Source organism: Trichomycterus rosablanca, chromosome 1 (genome assembly GCF_030014385.1).
Source record: "Trichomycterus rosablanca isolate fTriRos1 chromosome 1, fTriRos1.hap1, whole genome shotgun sequence".
In the NCBI taxonomy this organism is placed as follows: domain Eukaryota; kingdom Metazoa; phylum Chordata; class Actinopteri; order Siluriformes; family Trichomycteridae; genus Trichomycterus; species Trichomycterus rosablanca.
The window spans coordinates 57,689,095-57,714,545 of NC_085988.1; the positions used below are offsets into that span (position 1 = coordinate 57,689,095).

Genomic DNA, 25,451 nt, shown 5'->3' on the forward strand with positions numbered 1-25,451 from the left:
ACTCACTGTCCATTTTATCAGCTCCACTTACCATATAGAAGCACTTTGTAGTTCTACAAGTACTGACTGTAGTCCATCTGTTTGTTTCTCTACATAACTTTTTAACCCGCTTTTACTCTGTTCTTCAATGGTCAGGACCCCCACAGGACAGAGTAGGTATTATTTAGGTGGTGGATGATTCTCAGCACTGCAGTGACACTGACATAGTGGTGGTGTGTTAGTGTGTGTTGTGCTGGTACGAGTGGTTCAGACACAGCAGCGCTGCTGGAGTTTTTAAATACCGTGTCCACTCACCGTCCACTCTATTAGACACTCCTACCTAGTTGGTCCACCTTGTAGATGTAAAGTCAGAGACGATTGTTCATCTATTGCTGCTGTTTGAGTTAGTCATCTTTTAGACCTTCATCAGTGGTCACAGGACGCTGCCCACGGGGTGCTGTTGGCTGGATATATTTTTGGTTGGTGGACTATTCTCAGTCCAGCAGTGACAGTGAGGTGTTTAAAAACCCCATCAGCACTGCTGTGTCTTATCCACTCATACCAGCACAACACACACTAACACACCACCACCATGTCAGTGTCACTGCAGTGCTGAGAATGATCCACCACCCAAAAAATACCTACTCTGTAGTGGTCCTGTTGGGGTCCTGATCCTTTTAGAACAGCATGAAAGGGGGCTAACAAAGCATGCAGAGAAACAGATGGACTACACTCAGTAATTGTAGAACTACAAAGTGCTTCTATATGGAAAGTGGAACTGATAACATGGACAGTGAGTGTAGAAACAAGGAGGTGGTTTTAATGTTATGGCTGATGGGTGTATGTGTGCTTTATGCATGGCTTGCTCAACCCATGTTTTGACTGGCATCTGGCAATGACACTGTTATTAAGGTTCAATTTCTGAGGTTCCTTTAATACCAGATTTGTGTATGTGGGTTGAAATGTCTGGAATTTTGCAGATTATGCATTATAGCTCAAAATCTAAGTGGGTGAAACTATAGGGTTCTTGGAGTTTTTTGCAGGACTCGAGACAAGTAATCGGGGGAAAACATTTTGTCTCTACGTCATACAGGGTTGAAGATATAGACCTTGAAGTTTGTCGCTATGCAATAGCACCACTATTAGGCCAATTGGGCTGAGCCCCAGTGCCTTAGTAAGTAGCAGAAGAGACTAGTACAACTCTGTATGCTTAGGGACTGATCTGTGTGTTTCGTATTATTTGACCTTGTAATGATAATGTGTAATGTGATAAAACAAGGACAAATACTGTATGTTCTGAAGACAAAGAGTGACCCTACTCTCTAACAATAAGATACTGTTTTGGGTCCCTCACCCAGTATATCTCACTAAATTGTTTGTATGTTTTTTAACGTTAAAGTCTAAGGTTGGATAAACTGGATTTCGGCTGTGCTTAGCAGATTGTGTGCTAATATACTGAACTGGTTACCCCTATTACTGACATTTAAGAAAGTAATGATTATAGAATTAAAATGTGTCTAGACATGTCTGTGGAAACTGGAATAGGGTACGTGTCTATTGAGTGATGGCTACCATTTTCAGGGACTCTTGCTAATACCTAAGTCTTTATAAGGGATATGAGCCAAGATCCTGCCATCTCCAGGAATGATTCAGGACTTTCAAACATCCAAGCGGATGCTTTAGGGACTTTACTGAAAACCTATATACACACAGCTCCCATCTGGTGAGAGCTGAGTATACTAATGAATAAGGAGAAGCTTAGGAGTTTCAAATTCACTTTCTGAGCTGTTATTAGTTTTATGAGGTCTGTTTGATCCCAACTTTCAACAGTTTGTTTGCCAATCTAGAAGTTAAATAACAACGAAACAATTTTCATTTTTGGCTCTCAAATATAGGCACCAAGATACAGTATGTGAGAAATATTATAAAAATTATAACTCATCCAGAACAATTAGCTTTTGGAGGAACAGAGAACAAAGGAATCACAGTTTGCAGGACTATGCCTTTGTTGTCTCTCAGTTAAAGCAGGGGTGGCACGGTGGGTAGCAAAGTGGGTACCCAAGAAGGTCCTGGGTTCGATACCCAGGTGGGGCAGGTCCGGGTCCTTTCTGTCTGGAGTTTGCATGTTCTCCCAGTGTCTGCGTGGGTTTCCTCCAGGTGCTCCGGTTTCCTCCCACAGTCCAAAGACATGCAAGTGAGGTGAATTGGAGATACAAAATTGTCCAAGACTGTGTTCGTTATGATCTTGTGAACTGATGAAGCTTGTGTAATGAGTGACTACTGTTCCTGTCATGAATGTAACCAAAGTGTAAAACATGGCGTTATAATCCAAATAAACAAACAAACAATTAAAGCAGTTACCAGTCCTGGACCTCTCTTATCCACTGACTGACAGAAATAATTACCAATACAATCACAATCTTGGACCCCTTTCACCATTCACTCTGTACTGTTTTTACATTATGTAAATATCAGCATAATTTACTGGACTGACATTAAGTTGCACATAATGACAATGAGAAAATAATGGACAAATAGGCTTGCATTATCAAATCAAAATCAAATCCAATCAAATCACTTTCTGGTCACGTCACATTAACACAGGTGTGAAAGGTGAGTGAAATGCTTAGGTGCTCAGTCCCTCACAGTTGCAATACACATTAATTACAAAAATATACACATTACCTTACATAAAAACTAGCACCATTTGTTCAATATATACATATATAATACAGGACTCTTTATGTTCAGATGTACAAAATTATGAAAATTGAATGAATATAATATATAAAATAAAATTGGAATGATAAGTCATTGGAGATGTACAGTTATTGTGCAATATATGAATTACACATGGTAAAGTGCAGAGTGCAGAATGGGTTGTATGGGGGGGTGTATGGTGTGGGAGATCACTGTATTGATTATGAGTGGTGTGCTTGTCCATTGCTGTTCAGCAGTCTGATGGCTCGGGGGAAGAAGCTGTCTCGGAACCAGCTGGTTCTTGTCCTGATGCTCCTGTACCTTATGGGTCAGTTACCAAATTTCCTATAAACGTATGCATATTTAATATATATATACAGTGTATCACAAAAGTGAGTACACCCCTCACATTTCTGCAGATATTTAAGTATATCTTTTCATGGGAGAACACTGACAAAATGACACTTTGACACAATGAAAAGTAGTCTGTGTGCAGCTTATATAACAGTGTAAATTTATTCTTCCCTCAAAATAACTCAATATACAGCCATTAATGTCTAAACCACCGGCAACAAAAGTGAGTACACCCCTTAGTGAAAGTTCCTGAAGTGTCAATATTTTGTGGGGCCACCATTATTTCCCAGAACTGCCTTAACTCTCCTGGGCATGGAGTTTACCAGAGCTTCACAGGTTGCCACTGGAATGCTTTTCCACTCCTCCATGACGACATCACGGAGCTGGCGGATATTCGAGACTTTGCACTCCTCCACCTTCCGCTTGAGGATGCCCCAAAGATGTTCTATTGGGTTTAGGTCTGGAGACATGCTTGGCCAGTCCATCACCTTTACCCTCAGCCTCTTCAATAAAGCAGTGGTCATCTTAGAGGTGTGTTTGGGGTCATTATCATGCTGGAACACTGCCCTGCGACCCAGTTTCCGGAGGGAGGGGATCATGCTCTGCTTCAGTATTTCACAGTACATATTGGAGTTCATGTGTCCCTCAATGAAATGTAACTCCCCAACACCTGCTGCACTCATGCAGCCCCAGACCATGGCATTCCCACCACCATGCTTGACTGTAGGCATGACACACTTATCTTTGTACTCCTCACCTGATTGCCGCCACACATGCTTGAGACCATCTGAACCAAACAAATTAATCTTGGTCTCATCAGACCATAGGACATGGTTCCAGTAATCCATGTCCTTTGTTGACATGTCTTCAGCAAACTGTTTGCGGGCTTTCTTGTGTAGAGACTTCAGAAGAGGCTTCCTTCTGGGGTGACAGCCATGCAGACCAATTTGATGTAGTGTGCGGCGTATGGTCTGAGCACTGACAGGCTGACCCCCCACCTTTTCAATCTCTGCAGCAATGCTGACGGCACTCCTGCGCCTATCTTTCAAAGACAGCAGTTGGATGTGACGCTGAGCACGTGCACTCAGCTTCTTTGGACGACCAACGCGAGGTCTGTTCTGAGTGGACCCTGCTCTTTTAAAACGCTGGATGATCTTGGCCACTGTGCTGCAGCTCAGTTTCAGGGTGTTGGCAATCTTCTTGTAGCCTTGGCCATCTTCATGTAGCGCAACAATTCGTCTTTTAGGATCCTCAGAGAGTTCTTTGCCATGAGGTGCCATGTTGGAACTTTCAGTGACCAGTATGAGAGAGTGTGAGAGTTGTACTACTAAATTGAACACACCTGCTCCCTATGCACACCTGAGACCTAGTAACACTAACGAGTCACATGACATTTTGGAGGGAAAATGACAAGCAGTGCTCAATTTGGACATTTAGGGGTGTAGTCTCTTAGGGGTGTACTCACTTTTGTTGCCGGTGGTTTAGACATTAATGGCTGTATATTGAGTTATTTTGAGGGAAGAATAAATTTACACTGTTATATAAGCTGCACACAGACTACTTTTCATTGTGTCAAAGTGTCATTTTGTCAGTGTTGTCCCATGAAAAGATATACTTAAATATCTGCAGAAATGTGAGGGGTGTACTCACTTTTGTGATACACTGTATATATACAGTATATATACAGTATATATATATATATATACTGTATATATATATATATATATATTTGTGTTTTTCTCCCATTTTCTCCCAATTTAGTGTAGTCATTTGTCTTCCGCTGCTGGTGATCCCCGATTTTTTGCAGTTGAGGAGGGTATATTGCTGCTCAGGCCTCCTCCGACCCGCGCGCAGCCCTTAGCGGAACCCTTTTTTACCCATGCACTCTGCACAGGCACATCTATCTGCCAATCAGGGTCCTTACACAGCGTTTGAAGACCCCACCCACATATTCCGGTCACCCCTCCCGGCAGGCACTGGCAATTATGCCTGCTAGATGGCACCCAGCTGACCGTTGGCAACACCGATAATCATAATCTCAGCGCTGGTGTGCTAGCCAAATGTCCCGCTGCTCCACCTGGGCGCCTAAACTTATGTTTTAAATAAAACTAAACAAACAAAGTTGATATAAATGTAAAGTGCATTTTTGTCTGTTTTTAAACAACTCATCATGAGATTTTGTCTTTGTCTTTATCATTTCCTTAATGATAAGGTAATAAATTATAAGGGTTCAGCCATAATCATTAGTATATGGCAGCAGGGAAGGCAGGTTAAACCAGCTTTTTCAGTATGTGGACAAAAGTATTGAAACACACATCTTAATCATTAAATTCCGATGTTTCATTCAGTCCCTTTGCCACAGGTAAATAAAATTAAGTGCTTAGCCATGCAGTCTGCCTTTACAAACATTTGTGAATGACAGGGTCATTCTAAAGAGCTCACTGAATTCAAGTTTGGTTCTGTAATAAGATGCCACTGTGGCAATAATTCAGTTAGTGAAATTTCTTCCCTCCTAGATTTTACAGACAGTGGTTGACATCAGCACAAAAACTGTGTGCAAGGAACTTCTTGTCAAACAGCTGCATGAAAGTCTTACTTTACCAAACACAATGCCAAGAACTAGAACAAAGACTGCGAGCCAGGCTCTCTCATCCAACATCAGTGTCTGATCTCGCAAAGGCTCTACTGGATGAGGGTGGTACAGTGGCTTGGTAGGTAGCACTGTTTCCTCACAGCAAGAAGGTCCTGGGTTTAATTTCCAGGTGGAGCAGTCTGGGTCGTTTCTGTGTGGAGTTTGCATGTTCTCCCCATGTCTGTGTGGATTTCCTTTGGGAGCTCCAGCTTCCTCCCAGTCCAATGACATGCAAGTGAGGTTAATTAGAGATACAAAATTGTCTTTGACTGTGTTTGACATTAAACTTGTAAACTGATGAATCTTGTGTAAGCAGTAACTACCGTTCCTGTCATGAATGTAACCAAAGTGTAAAAAACATGACATTAAAATCCTAATAAAATAAATACATACAACTCTGAAAAAATAGCTTAAAAAAAGGGACCAACTGTATTTACGCCTATGGTTTCAGAATGGAATATCATAAAATGTGTAGGTCTCCCTGTCCTTTTGTCAATATAGTGTATTTCTAACCAGTTGATTTAGGTTTGAGCCAGGAAATCACCAAATTCGACGGTGCTTTCTAGGACCAGAGTTGTGCACCCCTGTTTTAAACAGATATTTGACAAGAAAAAGTGTAACACCATGGTACACCATGGAAGTCTAATTGATTAAACAATAAAACCAGGTAAAGCTCATTCCTTATGGTTCTGAACACCTGCAGCCACACTGTCCCACTGTGAATCAAACTGGTTGTAATACAAATTTAAATAATACAGTTTTTGTAAAGTATGGTTTCCTGTAATGGGTTATAATGATCCATATATAATGTCATCACAAACTTTTTTTCTACATTTGCCTGTCACACTTAATGTTTTAGTTAAAAAACAAATACAACCTAATTTGTAAACTAGATTAAATTAGACTACACATACCATGGCTTAATTACTTCCAGCCCTGTTGAGTGTAATATCACTTTAAGTAGAACCATCCTAGAAATGTTAAGTACACTTTGCTGTGATCAAATAAAATTTAGAAAGAAATTAGAAACTTATTGATATATCTAAAAATCTTTGTGCAGTGGTAAATGTAAGTGGCTGGAAACCCAACCGAAATGTCTCTGACGGCAAATCAAAGTAACAAAAATCCAGATCTAGGAATCTGCCAACTTACTTACCTCAGTAAAGATCAGCATTCATGATTTTACTATAACTATTACAAGACTGTGACATGCTAATGCCTTTTTAATTCATTAATCAAAATATAACAACTTAAATGCCAGATTCTCAAAATATCATGTTTTCTAATGAGAACTCTTGTAAAAGACTTGTAATTGTAACCAATTTGCGATGGATTAACAACTCTCTCCATTTGTCATTCTTAAAAAAAGGACATTCAAGAATTCAACCTTAATGAACTTTAGCTGATTACTTTGCACCAGAAACAGATAGTGCTTCAGTACAGCCAATGAAAAGTGAAGAAGCAAGTGATTCTTTTTTGCTCTAGTCATGGCCAAAACCAGGTTCGATCACATGACACTCAGGAATACATCTTGTGGCTAAAATATTTAAATAATTACTGGTGCCAAGAGTGTTTGCTAGTCCAAGTGGGTTATGTCCTTACTTAGTATGTTAAGAATCCAGTGCTAGAAATGTGCAGTGTGTGTTTATTAGGATTGTAACGTCATGTTTTACACATTAGTTACATGAATGGCATGACTGATTCATCAGTTCAAGTTCAATGTTAAAGCATCATGGACAATTTTGTATCTCGTGTCATGTAACTTAAATGTCTTTGGACTGTGGGAGGAAACTAGAGCTCAGAGAAGAAACCCTCGCAGACACAGGGAGAACATGCAAACTTCACTTAGAAAGGATCTGTGTGGCAACAGTGCTACCCACCGAGTAACCAAGTCATAACCCAGCAGATATGGTTTAAGAGCCATTAAGTTTATAGACACAAGAATGACCTAAATTTACAACTGCTTATTTACCATTATTGTTAAATTGGGGAGTACCACCAAAATATCACCTAGATTCAAACTATAAATAGGGATCAATGTTACCTTTGGGTATGTCCTCACTTAAAGGATCCAGGAAATCACTAGAAGGGTTTAGATTAGCCAAGTCTAAGATTGATTTCTTCTTCAGGTTCCTGGCCTCAGAAAAATGTAGGTAGCTGCTCAACTTTGCTGCATCTGAGGGGTTCAGGCCTGAGGATAAATGTGTTAGTTAGGTCAAGTTGTTTCTGAATAACAAGTACATACTGTATGTATAATCAGGTATGTTTTCTGTGCTGTCATATTTGACCACTAGGTGTCTGTTTTCTCCCACAACCTGCTAGTAAGTTGTGCTGCACTAAATGCTGTCAATTTAAACTACTCAGAGAAACCTTTAAAGATATAAAATAAGCTTATACATGGTTGTTTCTTTGTTTGGCAGAAAAAAAACATAGGAACAATGGGTATATTCTGATACTGCACATGAGCTTCTTTTGCTAGAAACTGAAAAGCAATGGTGCAACATTTTTTAGTCAGGGATCACTAAAACTAAACAGAAATATTAATAAAAAAATATTATAGTTGACGTTAGGCAATGGATACCTAGTTTTAAAAGTATACTTCAAGGTTTATGAAAAAAATGTAAATGTATATATATGTACAGTGTATCACAAAAGTGAGTACACCCCTCACATTTCTGCAAATATTTCATTATATCTTTTCATGGGACAACACTATAGACATGAAACTTGGATATAACTTAGAGTAGTCAGTGTACAACTTGTATGGCAGTGTAGATTTACTGTCTTCTGAAAATAACTCAACACACAGCCATTAATGTCTAAATAGCTGGCAACATAAGTGAGTACACCCCACAGTGAACATGTCCAAATTGTGCCCAAATGTGTCGTTGTCCCTCCCTGGTGTCATGTGTCAAGGTCCCAGGTGTAAATGGGGAGCAGGGCTGTTAAATTTGGTGTTTTGGGTACAATTCTCTCATACTGGCCACTGGATATTCAACATGGCACCTCATGGCAAAGAACTCTCTGAGGATGTGAGAAATAGAATTGTTGCTCTCCACAAAGATGGCCTGGGCTATAAGAAGATTGCTAACACCCTGAAACTGAGCTACAGCATGGTGGCCAAGGTCATACAGCGGTTTTCCAGGACAGGTTCCACTCGGAACAGGCTTCGCCAGGGTCGACCAAAGAAGTTGAGTCCACGTGTTCGGCGTCATATCCAGAGGTTGGCTTTAAAAAATAGACACATGAGTGCTGCCAGCATTGCTGCAGAGGTTGAAGACGTGGGAGGTCAGCCTGTCAGTGCTCAGACCATACGCCGCACACTGCATCAACTCGGTCTGCATGGTCGTCATCCCAGAAGGAAGCTGACGCACAAGAAAGCCCGCAAACAGTTTGCTGAAGACAAGCAGTCCAAGAACATGGATTACTGGAATGCCCTGTGGTCTGACGAGACCAAGATAAACTTGTTTGGCTCAGATGGTGTCCAGCATGTATGGCGGCGCCCTGGTGAGAAGTACCAAGACAACTGTATCTTGCCTACAGTCAAGCATGGTGGTGGTAGCATCATGGTCTTGGGCTGCATGAGTGTTGCTGGCACTGGGGAGCTGCAGTTCATTGAGGGAAACATGAATTCCAACATGTACTGTAACATTCTGAAACAGAGCATGATCCCCTCCCTTCGAAAACTGGGCCTCATGGCAGTTTTCCAACAGGATAACGACCCCAAACACAACCTCCAAGATGACAACTGCCTTGCTGAGGAAGCTGAAGGTAAAGGTGATAGACTAAACCCAATTGAGCACCTGTGGCGCATCCTCAAGTGGAAGGTGGAGGAGTTCAAGGTGTCTAACATCCACCAGCTCCGTGATGTCATCATGGAGGAGTGGAAGAGGATTCCAGTAGCAACCTGTGCAGCTCTGGTGAATTTCATGCCCAGGAGGGTTAAGGCAGTGCTGGATAATAATGGTGGTCACACAAAATATTGACACTTTGGGCACAATTTGGACATGTTCACTGTGGGGTGTACTCACTTATGTTGCCAGCCATTTAGACATTAATGGCTGTGTGTTGAGTTCTTTTCAGAAGACAGTAAATCTACACTGCTATACAAGTTGTACACTGACTACTTTAAGTTATATCCAAGTTTTAGTTCTATAGTGTTGTCCCATGAAAAGATATAATAAAATATTTGTGAGGGGTGTACTCACTTTTGTGATACACTGTATATATACAGTGGGGTCAAAAAGTATTTAGTTAGCCACTGATTGTGCAAGTTCTCCTACTTAGAAAGATGAGAGAGGTCTTTAATTTTCATCATAGGTACACTTCAACTATGAGAGACAAAATGAGAAAAAAAAAAAAAGAAGGAAATCACATTGTAGGATTTTTTAAAGAATTCATTTGTAAATTATGGAAAATAAGTATTTGGTCAATAACAAACAAGCAAGATTTCTGGCTCTCACAGACCTGTAACTTCTTCTTTAAGAAGCTTTTCTGTCCTCCACTCATTACCTGTATTAATGGCAACTGTTTGACCTCATTATCTGTATAAAAGACACCTGTCCACAGCCTCAAACAGTCAGACTCCAAACTCAACCATGGACAAGACCAAAGAGCTGTCGAAGGACACCAGGAAGAAAATTGTAGACCTGCACCAGGCTGGGAAGAGTAAATCTACAATAGGCAAGCAGGTTGGTGTGAATAAATCAACTGTGGGAGCAATTGTAAGAAAATGGAAGACATACAAGACCATTGAGGGTCAAGATCTCATCCCGTGGGGTCAAAATGATCATGAGAACGGTGAGCAAAAATCCCAGAACTACACGGAGGGACCTGATGAATGACCTGCAGAGAGCTGGGACCAAAGTAACAAAGGCTATCATCAGTAACACACTACGCCGAGAGGGACTCAAATCCTGCAGTGCCAGGTGTGTCCCCCTGCTTAAGCCAGTACATGTCCAGGCCCGTCTGAAGTTTGCCAGAGAGCATATGGATGATCCAGAAGAGGATTGGGAGAATATCATGTGGTCAGATGAAACCAAAATTGAACTTTTTGGTAAAAACTCAACTCGTCTTGTTTGGAGGAAGAAGAAGAACCCAAGAACACCATACCTACTGTGAAGCATGGGGGTGGAAACATCATGCTTTGGGGCTGTTTTTCTGCAAAAGGGACAGGGCGACTGATTCGTGTTAAGGGAAGAATGAAAGGGACCATGTATCGTGAGATTTTAAGCCAAAACCTCCGTCCATCAGTGAGAGCATTGAAGATGGAACGTGGCTGGGTCTTCCATTATGACAATGATCCCAAACACACCGCTCGGGCAACGAAGGAGTGGCTCCGTAAAAAGCATTTCAAGGTCCTGGAGTGGCCTAGCCAGTCTCCAGACCTCAACCCCATAGAAAATTTGTGGAGTCCGTGTTGCCCAGCGACAGCCCCAAAACATCACTGCTCTAAAGGAGATCTGCATGGAGGAATGGGCCAAAATACCAGCTACAGTGTGTGCAAACCTGGTGAAGACTTACAGGAAACGTTTGACCTCTGTCATTGCCAACAAAGGTTATGTTACAAAGTATTGAGTTGAACTTTTGTTATTGACCAAATACTTATTTTCCACCATAATTTACAAATAAATTCTTTAAAAATCCTACAATGTGATTTCCTGGATTATTTTTTCTCATTTTGTCTCTTATAGTTGAAGTGTACCTATGATGAAAATTACAGACCTCTCTCATCTTTCTAAGTAGGAGAACTTGCACAATCAGTGGCTGACTAAATACTTTTTGGCCCCACTGTATACAGTGTATCACAAAAGTGAGTACACTCCTCACATTTCTGCAAATATTTCATTATATCTTTTCATGGGACAACACTATAGACATAAAACTTGGATATAACTTAGAGTAGTCAGTGTACAGCTTGTATAGCAGTGTAGATTTACTGTCTTCTGAAAATAACTCAACACACAGCCATTAATGTCTAAATAGCTGGCAACATAAGTGAGTACACCCCACAGTGAACATGTCCAAATTGTGCCCAAATGTGTCGTTGTCCCTCCCTGGTGTCATGTGTCAAGGTCCCAGGTGTAAATGGGGAGCAGGGCTGTTAAATTTGGTGTTTTGGGTACAATTCTCTCATACTGGCCACTGGATATTCAACATGGCACCTCATGGCTAAGAACTCTCTGAGGATGTGAGAAATAGAATTGTTGCTCTCCACAAAGATGGCCTGGGCTATAAGAAGATTGCTAACACCCTGAAACTGAGCTACAGCATGGTGGCCAAGGTCATACAGCGGTTTTCCAGGACAGGTTCCACTCGGAACAGGCTTCGCCAGGGTCGACCAAAGAAGTTGAGTCCACGTGTTCGGCGTCGTATCCAGAGGTTGGCTTTAAAAAATAGACACATGAGTGCTGCCAGCATTGCTGCAGAGGTTGAAGACGTGGGAGGTCAGCCTGTCAGTGCTCAGACCATATGCCGCACACTGCATCAACTCGGTCTGCATGGTCGTCATCCCAGAAGGAAGCTGACGCACAAGAAAGCCCGCAAACAGTTTGCTGAAGACAAGCAGTCCAAGAACATGGATTACTGGAATGCCCTGTGGTCTGACAAGACCAAGATAAACTTGTTTGGCTCAGATGGTGTCCAGCATGTGTGGCGGCGCCCTGGTGAGAAGTACCAAGACAACTGTATCTTGCCTACAGTCAAGCATGGTGGTGGTAGCATCATGGTCTTGGGCTGCATGAGTGTTGCTGGCACTGGGGAGCTGCGGTTCATTGAGGGAAACATGAATTCCAACATGTACTGTGACATTCTGAAACAGAGCATGATCCCCTCCCTTCGAAAACTGGGCCTCATGGCAGTTTTCCAACAGGATAACGACCCCAAACACAACCTCCAAGGTGACAACTGCCTTGCTGAGGAAGCTGAAGGTAAAGGTGATGGACTAAACCCAATTGAGCACCTGTGGCGCATCCTCAAGTGGAAGGTGGAGGAGTTCAAGGTGTCTAACATCCACCAGCTCCGTGATGTCGTCATGGAGGAGTGGAAAAGCATTCCAGTGGCAACCTGTGAAGCTCTGGTAAACTCCATGCCCAGGAGAGTTAAGGCAGTTCTGGGAAATAATGGTGGCCACACAAAATATTGACACTTCAGGAACTTTCACTAAGGGGTGTACTCACTTTTGTTGTCGGTGGTTTAGACATTAATGGCTGTATATTGAGTTATTTTGAGGGAAGAATAAATTTACACTGTTATATAAGCTGCACACAGACTACTTTTCATTGTGTCAAAGTGTCATTTTGTCAGTGTTGTCCCATGAAAAGATATACTTAAATATCTGCAGAAATGTGAGGGGTGTACTCACTTTTGTGATACACTGTATATGCTTGGGATTTTCTATCTCAGCCTGTTTTATGTGACATTGCCATAAACACACCCCCATACCATAATGAACACTGGCTTTTGAACTTGAGGGCATTATTTCCAAAAGCTATAGTATGGTACCAATTTGGGTCCATCTAAGGTGAGCTTTAGCCCTGAAAAGTTAGTGGCAGTTCTAAATGTTGTTGATAAATGGCTTCCTTTTTGAATTGTTTCAACTTACATTTTCAGACGCATCAACAAACTGTTTTTTTTTCCACAATGATTTTCCAATCTATTTCCAAGGCAATGTAGATTTATTAATTACAGAAGCAGGCTATAGTTTTAAAAGTAGAATCTAGGAACAAAAGTTTTTTTTAATGTTTTTTGATCTTTTCCTTCATGCACGAAGACTTTTCTGTTTTCCTTGCAAATACAGTGGTACCTTGTAACTCGACGCACTTCGTCGGGAAATTTGTACCCTTAAATTTGTACCGTTTCCCCTAAACTCAGAGTGTATGCGACTGCTGTTTTGTTCAGCGCTTGACCGGTGTGGTAAAACGTTATCAAAGTATGAATATTAGAGAATCTGCATTTGTGTGGAATAACCATCAAATTCACTCTGAAAGCGTTCGCATGTATCTGTGTTTAGCTGGATTTTCCTCACTGTTTCACTTTTAAACTTGTGCTATAGCTCAGGGTGCTGAGAAATTGTGAGAATCAGCTTTTTTCCAAGAGAGTCTAAAATGCTTACTGTTAAAAAAAAGCTTAATGTGACCTGCCTGCAGTCCAGATCTGTCTCCTGTTTAAATTGTATGGTGCAGCATCTGAAGTCTCATATCAAGCAAGAATGGAAAAAAATGCACTTGCAAAACTACAACAATCACTCCCTACAGATTCTCATTAATAGGAAAGGAACACAAGGGTAACACATAATGGAACACAAGGGTAAACACACCTCTGTCCCAACTTTTAGGAGTGTGTTGCAGGCTTTAGATTCTAAATGCATCTATATGTACAGTTAAATAAAGCTTCAAGAGATTTAATAAATCACAGATTTATCTTCTTATTGCATTTTACTAAATGTCCCAACTTTTCTGGAAACAGGGCTTGTACGGTCTGAAGTTTTTTGAAACTGGGTTGGTATTTAACTATAAGAACATGAATGCATTGAACTAAATGACTTAAGCCCAGATCACATGCACAGCTGCATTTCATTCCCAAAAATAAACACAGACACACACAAAGTGGAAAGCCATGATGTAACCATACCCTCAAAGCTGCGGTTAGTCTGTACTGAGCCATGAGGGCTCTTAATGTATGCGCCACGTGGTACAACAGCCACCTCTCTATCAATATTGTACACGGTCACGGCCAACCTCTTCTCTTCATTCACTTTCACCTACAGGCAGAAGAGAAATATCATCACTTTATGCTAATAATCTGTATGTAGTTTTAAATATGCTGGCTGAGTAGGTGGTAATTATTCCTAATCACACATTACAACATGAACCCCCCGACCTCATTACTAAATTATGTTTACTGCAAAAGCTGTTGAAATTAAACTACTTTATTGATTCTTATCAATTATTTTAACATTCTGTTTCTTACTTTACTACTGTTTACATATTTGTCACATTAAATTATTTTAAAGCATTAAACAAGACATGACATTATACAAAGAGAACTTGAATAAAAGACAACTATTTATATTCCACAGAGCAGAATGAAATTAGTCATGGTTGTGGTAAATTAGCTTAATTGTCATATAAACTGAAAATAATTAACTAGGGTTAATTATTAAGTTGGATTAAATTATTTTCCCCTAAATACATTTATGCAGATTTACAAAATGTGTTGTATTTTTTTTGTCAGGTAATTTTGAATGTCTAGTAGTAGTAAATCAGGATAACTCACTTGAGCTATCATCTCAAAAATGCTACATTTAGTTGCTTTTAACTGAGTAGTAACATGAATCAGTGCAAAGCGTCTGTTGTTAGGAATTGAGTACTATTGGAAAATAAGATGTATTGAATCGGTCCCAGGCATTACTCGTGCTTACCGTAACCTCCTCCTCCGCTGCATGATGTTCTTGGCTCTGATGTTGGATCTCTGTGTGCTCATATTCGTGTGATGGGTCACCAGTGAAATGCCCTTTGGCAGCCACAGACACCTCTGCTATTAGAGCATCGCTGGCAGGAGGAAGTAAATGCCAATCCATGCAGTTAAAACTAGAGAATATAACAGAAACAATTCGCAATTTTGAATTAGCCTGACCCCATTTAAAGCATGAAGTGTATATTGAAAAATGATTTATTTTAGTAAATGACTTTAGGACATTTACATTTTCGGCATTTAGCAGACGCCTTTATTCAAAGTGACTTACAGTACAGTTACAGTATACAGTCTGAGCAACTGAGGGTTAAGGGCCTTGCAACATTAATTGTGGTATTTATAGGCTTCAGCAAGTTCAACAAGTAAATTAACTATAAAGCTAAATAACTATGAGCTTGTTGGACATTCTATTCCAAAATGTAAGCCCTTTCAGCCAAAAGAGCAATTGTGAGGTCAGACACTGATATTGGATGAGAAGCTGGCTTACAATCTATGTTTAAATTTAGACTAAGGCTCTGTGTAAGCCCTTGGAGTTTCTCCACATCAAACCATGCCTTTAATTAGCTTAGGGACAGTCATGCTGACAAAATAAGGGCAATTCCAAAACTGTTGCCATAAAATTAGAAGCATATGATTTATTCTAATTAAAATAAACTTAACCCAGCCTGGTGCTAAGTGCTGTTGCCTCATAGAAAGAAGGGCCTGGGTTTGATTCCCTGGCCAGCCAGGGTGCTTTCTGTATGGAGTTTGCATGTTTCCCTGTATCCTCTGGGTTTTCCACTTTCCTTTCACAAATCCTAAGATTTGCAGTCAGGCCAGCTGGAGCTACTACAAACTACTACAAACAAGTACAAAAGTGTGTGAATGTGCGTGTGTGTGTCTGCCCTGTGATGGATTGGATGCAGGTGTTATTTAGGTGGTGGGTCATTCTCAGCACTGCAGTGACACTGACATGGTGGTATGTGTTGTGCTGTATGAGTGGATCAGACACAGCAGTGCTGCTGGAGTTTTTAAATTCTGTGTCCACTCACTGTCCACTCTATTAGACACTCCTACCTAGTTGGTCCACCTTGTAGATGTAAAGTCAGAGACGATCGCTCATCTATTGCTGCTGTTTGAGTTGGTCATCTTTTAGACCTTCATCAGTGGTCACAGGACGCTGCCCAGGGGGCGCTGTTGGCTGGATATTTTTGTTTGGTGGACTATTCTCAGTCTAGCAGTGACAGTGAGGTGTTTAAAAACTCCATTAGTGCTGCTGTGTCTTATCCACTCATACCATAACACACACTAACACACCACCACCATGTCAGAGTCACTGCAGTGCTGAGAATGATCCACCACCTAAATAATACCTGCTCTGTGGTGGTCCTGGGAGAGTCCTGACCGTTGAAAAACAGCATGAACAAAGCATTTTTTTATACATCACAGTTTCTCCCTCTCAGACTTTCCAGCTGCTCTCTTGGCAAACCTGCTATTTTTCTCAAGCTGTGATACTGTGCTGCTTGGTGCTCTGGTTTGCCACTGGTGTTCAATTGCAGCATACTTATCCCCTTCTGTGAACTCACCTGGTGTTGCTGCATTTTTGGGCCTCAAAACAGAACCACCCTGGAAAAGTGGATTGCTGGATAGCATTCTTCTGGTCATAAGCTTCGCCTTTCTTGCCCCAGACAAACCATTGATACATATGGCCATACAGTCCCAGGCAGGTTTGCTGCTGCGCCATAAATTTGGAACTTCCAGACAATACTCCCAGTGGTGTCTCTAGGAATATTCAAGGTTTTTGTGCAATTTAATGATCCTTTTTCTTAGCTTTTGGGACAGCTCCTTACTTTTCACCATGGTTGCAACACACCTTGAACACATCTCTGTGTGGTGTTTATATAACATGTCACAGCTGAAGCAAATAAAGGGTTGTTATTGAGTTCCAAATGGTTTAATAATGTTGTAACAACACCCAACTAGGTCATTCAGACTAGCCTCAGCAATATTATGTTTAATTTTACTCTAAATTTTACTACTTATTTTCATGTAATACTACATTACTTATTTTCATGTTTTATTATACCAACAAAATTTTTTATCTCATCAACCGTACCAATTTTGTAAATATAGTCTAAATCCTAACTTGATGCCTGCTTCACGTTTAAAAAGAAGTTGGTACAGCGACATAAGTGGGAAATTAACAAATGTAATTAACAAGCAAAAATGGCTCAAAGTTAGCCACATTGGGGAAAAGGGTGGAGAATTATAGTCCAGTCCATAATTTAGGGAATTCACCATCTACAGTTCACAACATTATAGGCAGAGAAAAAAGAAGTTCAAAAACCACTACTGAATATCTTTTTTTGCTAAATACTGCATTAAAACTGACATGCTTATGTAATAAATATAACCACATAGGCTCTGGGGCACAAAAATTGCATTTTTTCAAATTTTCCTCCCAATCTAGTCGTATCAAATTACCCGATTCTGATCTGATCACCACTTCTGATTAAGGACAACGAGACTGTCACACGGCCCCTCCGACACGAGTGCAGTAGCCGCCTGCATCTTTTCACCTGCACGAGGTGAGTTCATAAGTGGATCAGCTTTGCGTATGGAGAGCCACACTCTGTCCACATTATCCCTCGACTCTGTGCAGGTGCCATCAATCAGCCGGCAGAGGTCATAATTGCCTCAGTTATGAGGAGTCCCTATCCGGCTTCCCACCCTGTATGAACAACAGCCAGATGGCAGAGCTGAGTTTCTTCGGGACATTTTGGGAAATTTTTGTGAGGAAACACAGTTAATTGCTGCTTTTACAAATGCAAGTTAAGACAATACAACTTAAAAAGTCAGCAACATATGAGATGAACTGACTAGTGAAACATATGCTGCCATCTATACATTATTTTGCACAGAAGACATTGTATATTTAGGGGAATCTGTCACACCTAAATGAATTTATTTAAATAAGATAAATAATCAGGGGAGGCTCGTTCCTTAGGGCGATCGGGCGACGCACCACCAAAGGGCGAAAGGGAAGAAAATTTTCTATCACAGCTGTGACTGTTCTGGACAGCCTCTGAATATCGTAGTCCAATCAGCGTCGAGTTGTGTTCCGTACAGTACTGCCCCTACCGGATTGCTCTCATAGACTCTCATGTTAAGGCTCTTTTTTCGAACTGCAGGCGCTGCAATACAATCTGAATGGGTTCCGGGAGGGTTCGCACTTACGTGCTTGCGTCACACGTAACCTGGTGTAGCGAGCTCGTCACCATGACTACCATTACCTCAGTTCGGAGCAACTCCATTGTGTCATTAAGGGAAATGCCATTCAGTCACCGTAGTAATCAGGATAAATTAGCAACTAAAGAATTAGGGCCACCCAGACCAAATTTAAACATCAAGCATGTATCTACAAAGGGGGGAAAATCATATAAGTTACAAGTAAATTACAAGTAATGTCATTTTTAAATTGTGAATTGTGATTGCACTTATTGTATCTCTGCAATTGTTTAATTGTACTTCTTTATCCATTGCACATCAGCCCCGATGCCAATCTTTATTCTCGATCTGCTGCACCTAAAATAAATGCTATCTGATGAAGACTGAAGTAAGTTGTTAGTGTGAAGGCTTTACTTCATTTTATGATTAATGTTAAAGCTGGTCTCTCTCCATGTTCAAAGTTATTTGTGAGGGCAAACTGACAGATGACTTAAGATGTTAATTATTTACCCACTGAACGGGTCACCTCGGCCATCATCGCAACAATTGCCCCCCTAAGAGATTTGGCAAGAGTCGCCACTGTAAATAATAATAACAAAACTAATGCTCTAGAGCACGTGTCAAACTCAAGGCCCGAGAGCTTAAAAGACGTACAATTGTTGTGATGGTATGAATAGTTACAGAGACGTACTCAATTTAATGGAACACCTGTGTCTTTAAGCAGCAACCATTGACATCACAATCATGGCAACTAACTTTGACCTTTGCTAAAAAGCCATGTCACTTTTACATTTAGGGGTAGTGTAGTCAGTAGCATAAAAAAAAAAAAATAGAAGTTAATTCTCTTGCAATCCAATACAGAATCATTGTCTGTTAGTAGTAGACATTTATATTCTCAGTTATTTGTAAATGTTTAGCGAGTATGTTACAGCGTTTCGGTTACAAATTTACCGTAATTAAATATGATTATTATGTTACTACAGCAATTAGTATTTTTACACAAAGAACTAACTCGTTACTCGTTACTGCTAACTGTACTTTGGAGGGAGCTGTCTGTCCAGCTGAGAAAGGGGAAAAACTTGGCAAGGGCAGAACAACTGTCTTAAAATACACTGTAAATCGTACATTAACTGCATCTCTCACAATGCATGCCGATTTTGTGACCTACAAAGTGACCGCATCCTGCCACTAGATAATGCTGAAAAATATTTTCAAATAATACCTAAACGTACAAGAAGAGAAAATTGAGACAGAAGGAGGGGAATTTAATGAAAGATGGGAATGTGAATACAAGTTTGGTACGTCTCTTGTGTTATGAGGCCGTGTCTGTGGTAAAGGAGTACAATATAAATGCAGATCTATATTATAATTATACAGTATAAATTTGACATTTAGACACCAAACACAGAATTTAGCCTCCAAGAAAAACAACAAATTGTCCAAGACTTGAAATGCAGACTGCAATCACAGCAGGATATGTTACAATCTGCCCTTTGAGGGCCACCATAATGCAGATGTGGCCCTCGGATGGTGAAAATGAGTTTAACACCCCTGGTCTAGAGTTACCAACACAACAAAAACATTGCTTACCTGTATAAATATTTCTTGTCGTTTAGTTCATCATCTCCAACCCCCTGCGCTATAAAATAATCATTTTTAATCCCGAAGATCTTTCCCCAGAACAGAACCCGGCTAAACTTGTAGTTTCTCTTCAGAATAATCAGTGAGGTGTGCAGAGCTGCTCTGTGTTCAGCACTCAGAGTCTGTCCTTTCCCACAAATTAAATCCAGTGAATAGGAAAAATGGTTTAAATCCATCACAACTACCTTATTTGTTCAGGAGTTTTATTTACCTAAGTGCTGCACAGACACGGGTTGGCGCACTAGCCTTAACAGTTTGCTTGTGGTTGTCAAGGTAAACAGACTTCCTAGAAACCAGTTGCCGTGGCAACAAAAGTACATAAAACGTACTAGTTGCTGTAATAATTAAATAAAAAAATACTTTTTAGGAGCTAAATACTGGAGATGTTATAACGCTGAATTATATTTAGCGTTATAATATACTATGTCACAAAGCACGGGTCGTGTCACACTGGTTTAATTAATACAGAATATGAGTTCGGCGCTTTGGTATCGCAGGGGTCTTACTACGTTAGCTCACCACCGGGTTCCAGTCTTAGCGACGTGTCCACTGTGGTAAAGTTAATTTAATATTGGACATTCGCCTAACATTGGAATATACATCCAAAGGAATAAAACTACAAGGAGCACACTACAATCACATATATTAAAAAAAATCTTTAACGCGAGGTTCATCTCAGTTGAAAAATTAAGGGAGCGTCTAAAAAGTGCATGAAGCCAAAGTGTAGTAGTTACCCAGTAATATGTACCATTCGCTACAACTGTATTATTTATTTATTTATTTATTAAGATTTTAACTTAATGTTTTACACATTTTGGTTACATTCATGACAAAAACAGTAGTTACGATTCATCACTTCACAAGTTTAATATCAAACACAGTCATGGACAATTTTGTGTCTCCAATTAAACTGACTGCATGTCTTTGGACTGTGGGAGGAAACCGGAGCTCCTGGAGGAAACCTACACAGACACGGGGAGAACATGCAAACTCCACTCCCACCTGGGGATCAAACCCAGGGCTTTCTTGCTGTAAGGCGACAGTGCTACCCACTGAGCCCACTACAAGTCATCAAGTCAAGTGTCTTTAAGCAGCAACCATTGACATCACAATCATGGCAACTAACTTTGACCTTTGCTAAAAAGCCATGTCACTTTTACATTTAGGGGTAGTGTAGTCAGTAGCATAAAAAAAAAAAAATAGAAGTTAATTCTCTTGCAATCCAATACAGAATCATTGTCTGTTAGTAGTAGACATTTATATTCTCAGTTATTTGTAAATGTTTAGCGAGTATGTTACAGCGTTTCGGTTACAAATTTACCATAATTAAATACGATTATTATGTTACTACAGCAATTAGTATTTTTACACAAAGAACTAACTCGTTACTCGTTACTGCTAACTGTACTTTGGAGGGAGCTGTCTGTCCAGCTGAGAAAGGGGAAAAACTTGGCAAGGGCAGAACAACTGTCTTAAAATACACTGTAAATCGTACATTAACTGCATCTCTCACAATGCATGCCGATTTTGTGACCTACAAAGTGACCGCATCCTGCCACTAGATAATGCTGAAAAATATTTTCAAATAATACCTAAACGTACAAGAAGAGAAAATTGAGACAGAAGGAGGGGAATTTAATGAAAGATGGGAATGTGAGCCGGAGCTCCTGGGGGAAACCTACACAGACACGGGGAGAACATGCAAACTCCACTCCCACCTGGGGATCAAACCCAGGGCTTTCTTGCTGTAAGGCGACAGTGCTACCCACTGAGCCCACTACAAGTCGTCAAGTCAACTTTATTTATATAGCGCTTTTTACAATAGACATTGTCTCAAAGCAACTTTACAAAATCCAGGACCAACAGATACAAAAACCCCTGTTGAGCAAGCCGAGGGCGACTGTGGCAAGGAAAAACTCCCTGAAAATTACAGGAAGAAACCTTGAGAGGAACCAGACTCAGCAGGGCCCATCCTTATTGGGTGGTCTGGAGGGTACTTTAAATAAATGCACGATTTACACAAAGCCTACAAACACAGAATTAAATGATCTAAAAGTTATAACTGGTAATAAATAGATAAATAGATAAATAATAATAGAGTTGTTATTCGCTCTAGTCTTCAATAAAGTCTGTAGTGATTTCTTGTCATTCTTGGTGCAATTACTCCAGACCCGTCACATCCGGCAGGAGCAGCATCGTTGTCACTGCAGTCTCGACTTTAATCCTTAACCTCGGCGGGTAAACAGGTTTCCATCAGAATGCCTTTGGAGTAAAACAACAAAGAATGTAGTTAATAATGTACAATGCTAGTTGAGTAAAACAGTTTTACAGAGAGTTTTAGACTCCGGCAGCCCTAATTATTACAGCATAACTAAAAGGGAGAGCAAGCAGGTAACAAGGTCATGAAGGCTTTCATAGGACATCAGCGCCCACCTCCCCTACCCAAACCAACTGTATTAAGTTATACAGTATGTGTACAGTAAAAATATTTATATACAGTGTATCACAAAAGTGAGTACACCCCTCACATTTCTGCAGATATTTAAGTATATCTTTTCATGGGACAACACTGACAAAATGACACTTTGACACAATGAAAAGTAGTCTGTGTGCAGCTTATATAACAGTGTAAATTTATTCTTCCCTCAAAATAACTCAATATACAGCCATTAATGTCTAAACCACCGGCAACAAAAGTGAGTACACCCCTAAAAGACTACACCCCTAAATGTCCAAATTGAGCACTGCTTGTCATTTTCCCTCCAAAATGTCATGTGACTCGTTAGTGTTACTAGGTCTCAGGTGTGCATAGGGAGCAGGTGTGTTCAATTTAGTAGTACAGCTCTCACACTCTCTCATACTGGTCACTGAAAGTTCCAACATGGCACCTCATGGCAAAGAACTCTCTGAGGATCTTAAAAGACGAATTGTTGCGCTACATGAAGATGGCCAAGGCTACAAGAAGATTGCCAACACCCTGAAACTGAGCTGCAGCACAGTGGCCAAGATCATCCAGCGTTTTAAAAGAGCAGGGTCCACTCAGAACAGACTTCGCGTTGGTCGTCCAAAGAAGCTGAGTGCACGTGCTCAGCGTCACATCCAACTGCTGTCTTTGAAAGATAGGCGCAGGAGTGCTGTCAGCATTGCTGCAGAGATTGAAAAGGTGGGGGGTCAGCCTGTCGGGGGTCAGCCTGTCAGTGCTCAGACCATACGCCGCACACTACATCAAATTGGTCTGCATGGCTGTCACCCCAGAAGGAAGCCTCTTCTGAAGTCTCTACACAAGAAAGCCCGCAAACAGTTTGCTGAAGACATGTCAACAAAGGACATGGATTACTGGAACCATGTCCTATGGTCTGATGAGACCAATATTAATTTTTTGGTTCAGATGGTCTCAAGCATGTGTGGCAGCAATCAGGTGAGGAGTACAAAGATAAGTGTGTCATGCCTACAGTCAAGAATGCCATGGTCTGGGGCTGCATGAGTGCAGCAGGTGTTGGGGAGTTACATTTCATTGAGGGACACATGAACTCCAATATGTACTGTGAAATACTGAAGCAGAGCATGATCCCCTCCCTCCGGAAACTGGGTCGCAGGGCAGTGTTCCAGCATGATAATGACCCCAAACACACCTCTAAGACGACCACTGCTTTATTGAAGAGGCTGAGGGTAAAGGTGATGGACTGGCCAAGCATGTCTCCAGACCTAAACCCAATAGAACATCTTTGGGGCATCCTCAAGCGGAAGGTGGAGGAGCGCAAAGTCTCGAATATCCGCCAGCTCCGTGATGTCGTCATGGAGGAGTGGAAAAGCATTCCAGTGGCAACCTGTGAAGCTCTGGTAAACTCCATGCCCAGGAGAGTTAAGGCAGTTCTGGGAAATAATGGTGGCCACACAAAATATTGACACTTCAGGAACTTTCACTAAGGGGTGTACTCACTTTTGTTGCCGGTGGTTTAGACATTAATGGCTGTATATTGAGTTATTTTGAGGGAAGAATAAATTTACACTGTTATATAAGCTGCACACAGACTACTTTTCATTGTGTCAAAGTGTCATTTTGTCAGTGTTGTCCCATGAAAAGATATACTTAAATATCTGCAGAAATGTGAGGGGTGTACTCACTTTTGTGATACACTGTATATAGTGTAATGGTTGAAATGTATCAGTCAGGGGAAGGGTACAGAAATTTTTAATACATATACCATGAAACAGACAGTGGAGACCATCATCAAAAAGTGACTGAAACAGGTCACAACAGTGACATTTCCAGGAATTGGACATCCCCTAAAAAATTTATAAAAGACAGTAACAGAAGAGTCCTGCAGAAACAATAAAGAAATAACAACAAAGAAATTAAAAAACAATAAAGTGTCGGTTGTGTACTACATGTGACAAAAATCTTCGGTATTCTTTATACACTGATCAGCCATAACGTTAAAACCACCTCCTTGTTTCTACACTCACTGTCCATCCATTTCTCTGCATGCTTTTTAGCTTGCTTTCACCCTGTTCTTCAATGGTCAGGACCCCCACAAAACAGGTATTATTTAGGTGGTGGATCATTCTCAGCACTGCAGTGACACTGACATGCTGCTGGAGTTTTTAAATACCATGTCCACTCACTGTCCACTCTATTAGACACTCCTACCTAGTTGGCCCACCTTGTAGATGCAAAGTCAGAGACGATCGCTCATCTATTGCTGCTGTTTGAGTTGGTCATCTTCTAGACCTTCATCAGTGGTCACAGGACGCTGCCTATGGGGCGCTGTTGGATGGATATTTTTGGTTGGTGAACTATTCTCAGTCCAGCAGTGACAGTGAGGTGTTTAAAAACTCTATCAGCACTGCTGTGTCTGATCCACTCATACCAGCACAACACACACTAACACACCACCACCATGTCACCGTGTCACCACAGTGCTGAGAATGACCCACCACCCAAATAATACCTGCTCTGTAGTGGTCCTGGGAGAGTCCTGACCATTGAATAACAGCATGAAAGGGGGCTAACAAAGATTGCAGAGAAATAGATGGACTACAGTCAGTAATTGTGGAACTACAAGTGCTTCTATATGGTAAGCGAAGAAACAAGGAGGTGGTTTTAATGTTATGGCTGATCGGTGTATGTCTGGGCTCTGGGGTAAGTTGACAAGACGGAAATCTCTAATTTCTAACAAACAAAAAAATCAAAAACACTTTTTGCAAAAAAGTGTGTTTGGCATAAAAACAACATTGCACATCAGCAAGAGAACACCAAATCCACAGTGAAACGTGATGGTGGCAGCATCATGCTTTGGGGATGTTTTCCTCCTCTAGAACTAGGGCTTTAATCAAAGTGGAAGGAATTATGAACAGTTCCAAATATTAGTCAGTTTTGGCACCTTGCTAAAGAGGAATTTCATTGTTCAGCATGACAATGACCCAAAGTATACCTCCGCATAAACAAAAGAATGGTTTTATC

At 40.8% G+C, this 25,451-nt stretch overlaps 2 protein-coding genes across 2 annotated transcripts in view; both read right to left on the reverse strand.

The window, feature by feature from the left end:
- rsph9 (radial spoke head component 9) overlaps positions 1-20,248 on the reverse strand; it is a 32,831-nt gene extending 12,583 nt beyond the window's left edge. The window contains exons 1-4 of the mRNA XM_062994680.1: positions 19,937-20,248; positions 15,087-15,255; positions 14,297-14,426; positions 7,710-7,856 (exon numbers count right to left, since the gene is read on the reverse strand). Of these exons, the coding sequence (XP_062850750.1) occupies positions 7,710-7,856; positions 14,297-14,426; positions 15,087-15,255; positions 19,937-20,163 (673 nt within the window). The 5' untranslated portion in view covers positions 20,164-20,248. The remainder of the gene's footprint in view (positions 1-7,709; positions 7,857-14,296; positions 14,427-15,086; positions 15,256-19,936) is intronic.
- Positions 20,249-20,800: 552 nt separating this feature from the next.
- Positions 20,801-25,451, reverse strand: part of tmem63a (transmembrane protein 63A) — a 92,367-nt gene continuing 87,716 nt past the window's right edge. The window contains exon 24 of the transcript XR_010012344.1: positions 20,801-22,249. The gene's annotated coding sequence lies outside the window, so the exon portion shown is untranslated. The remainder of the gene's footprint in view (positions 22,250-25,451) is intronic.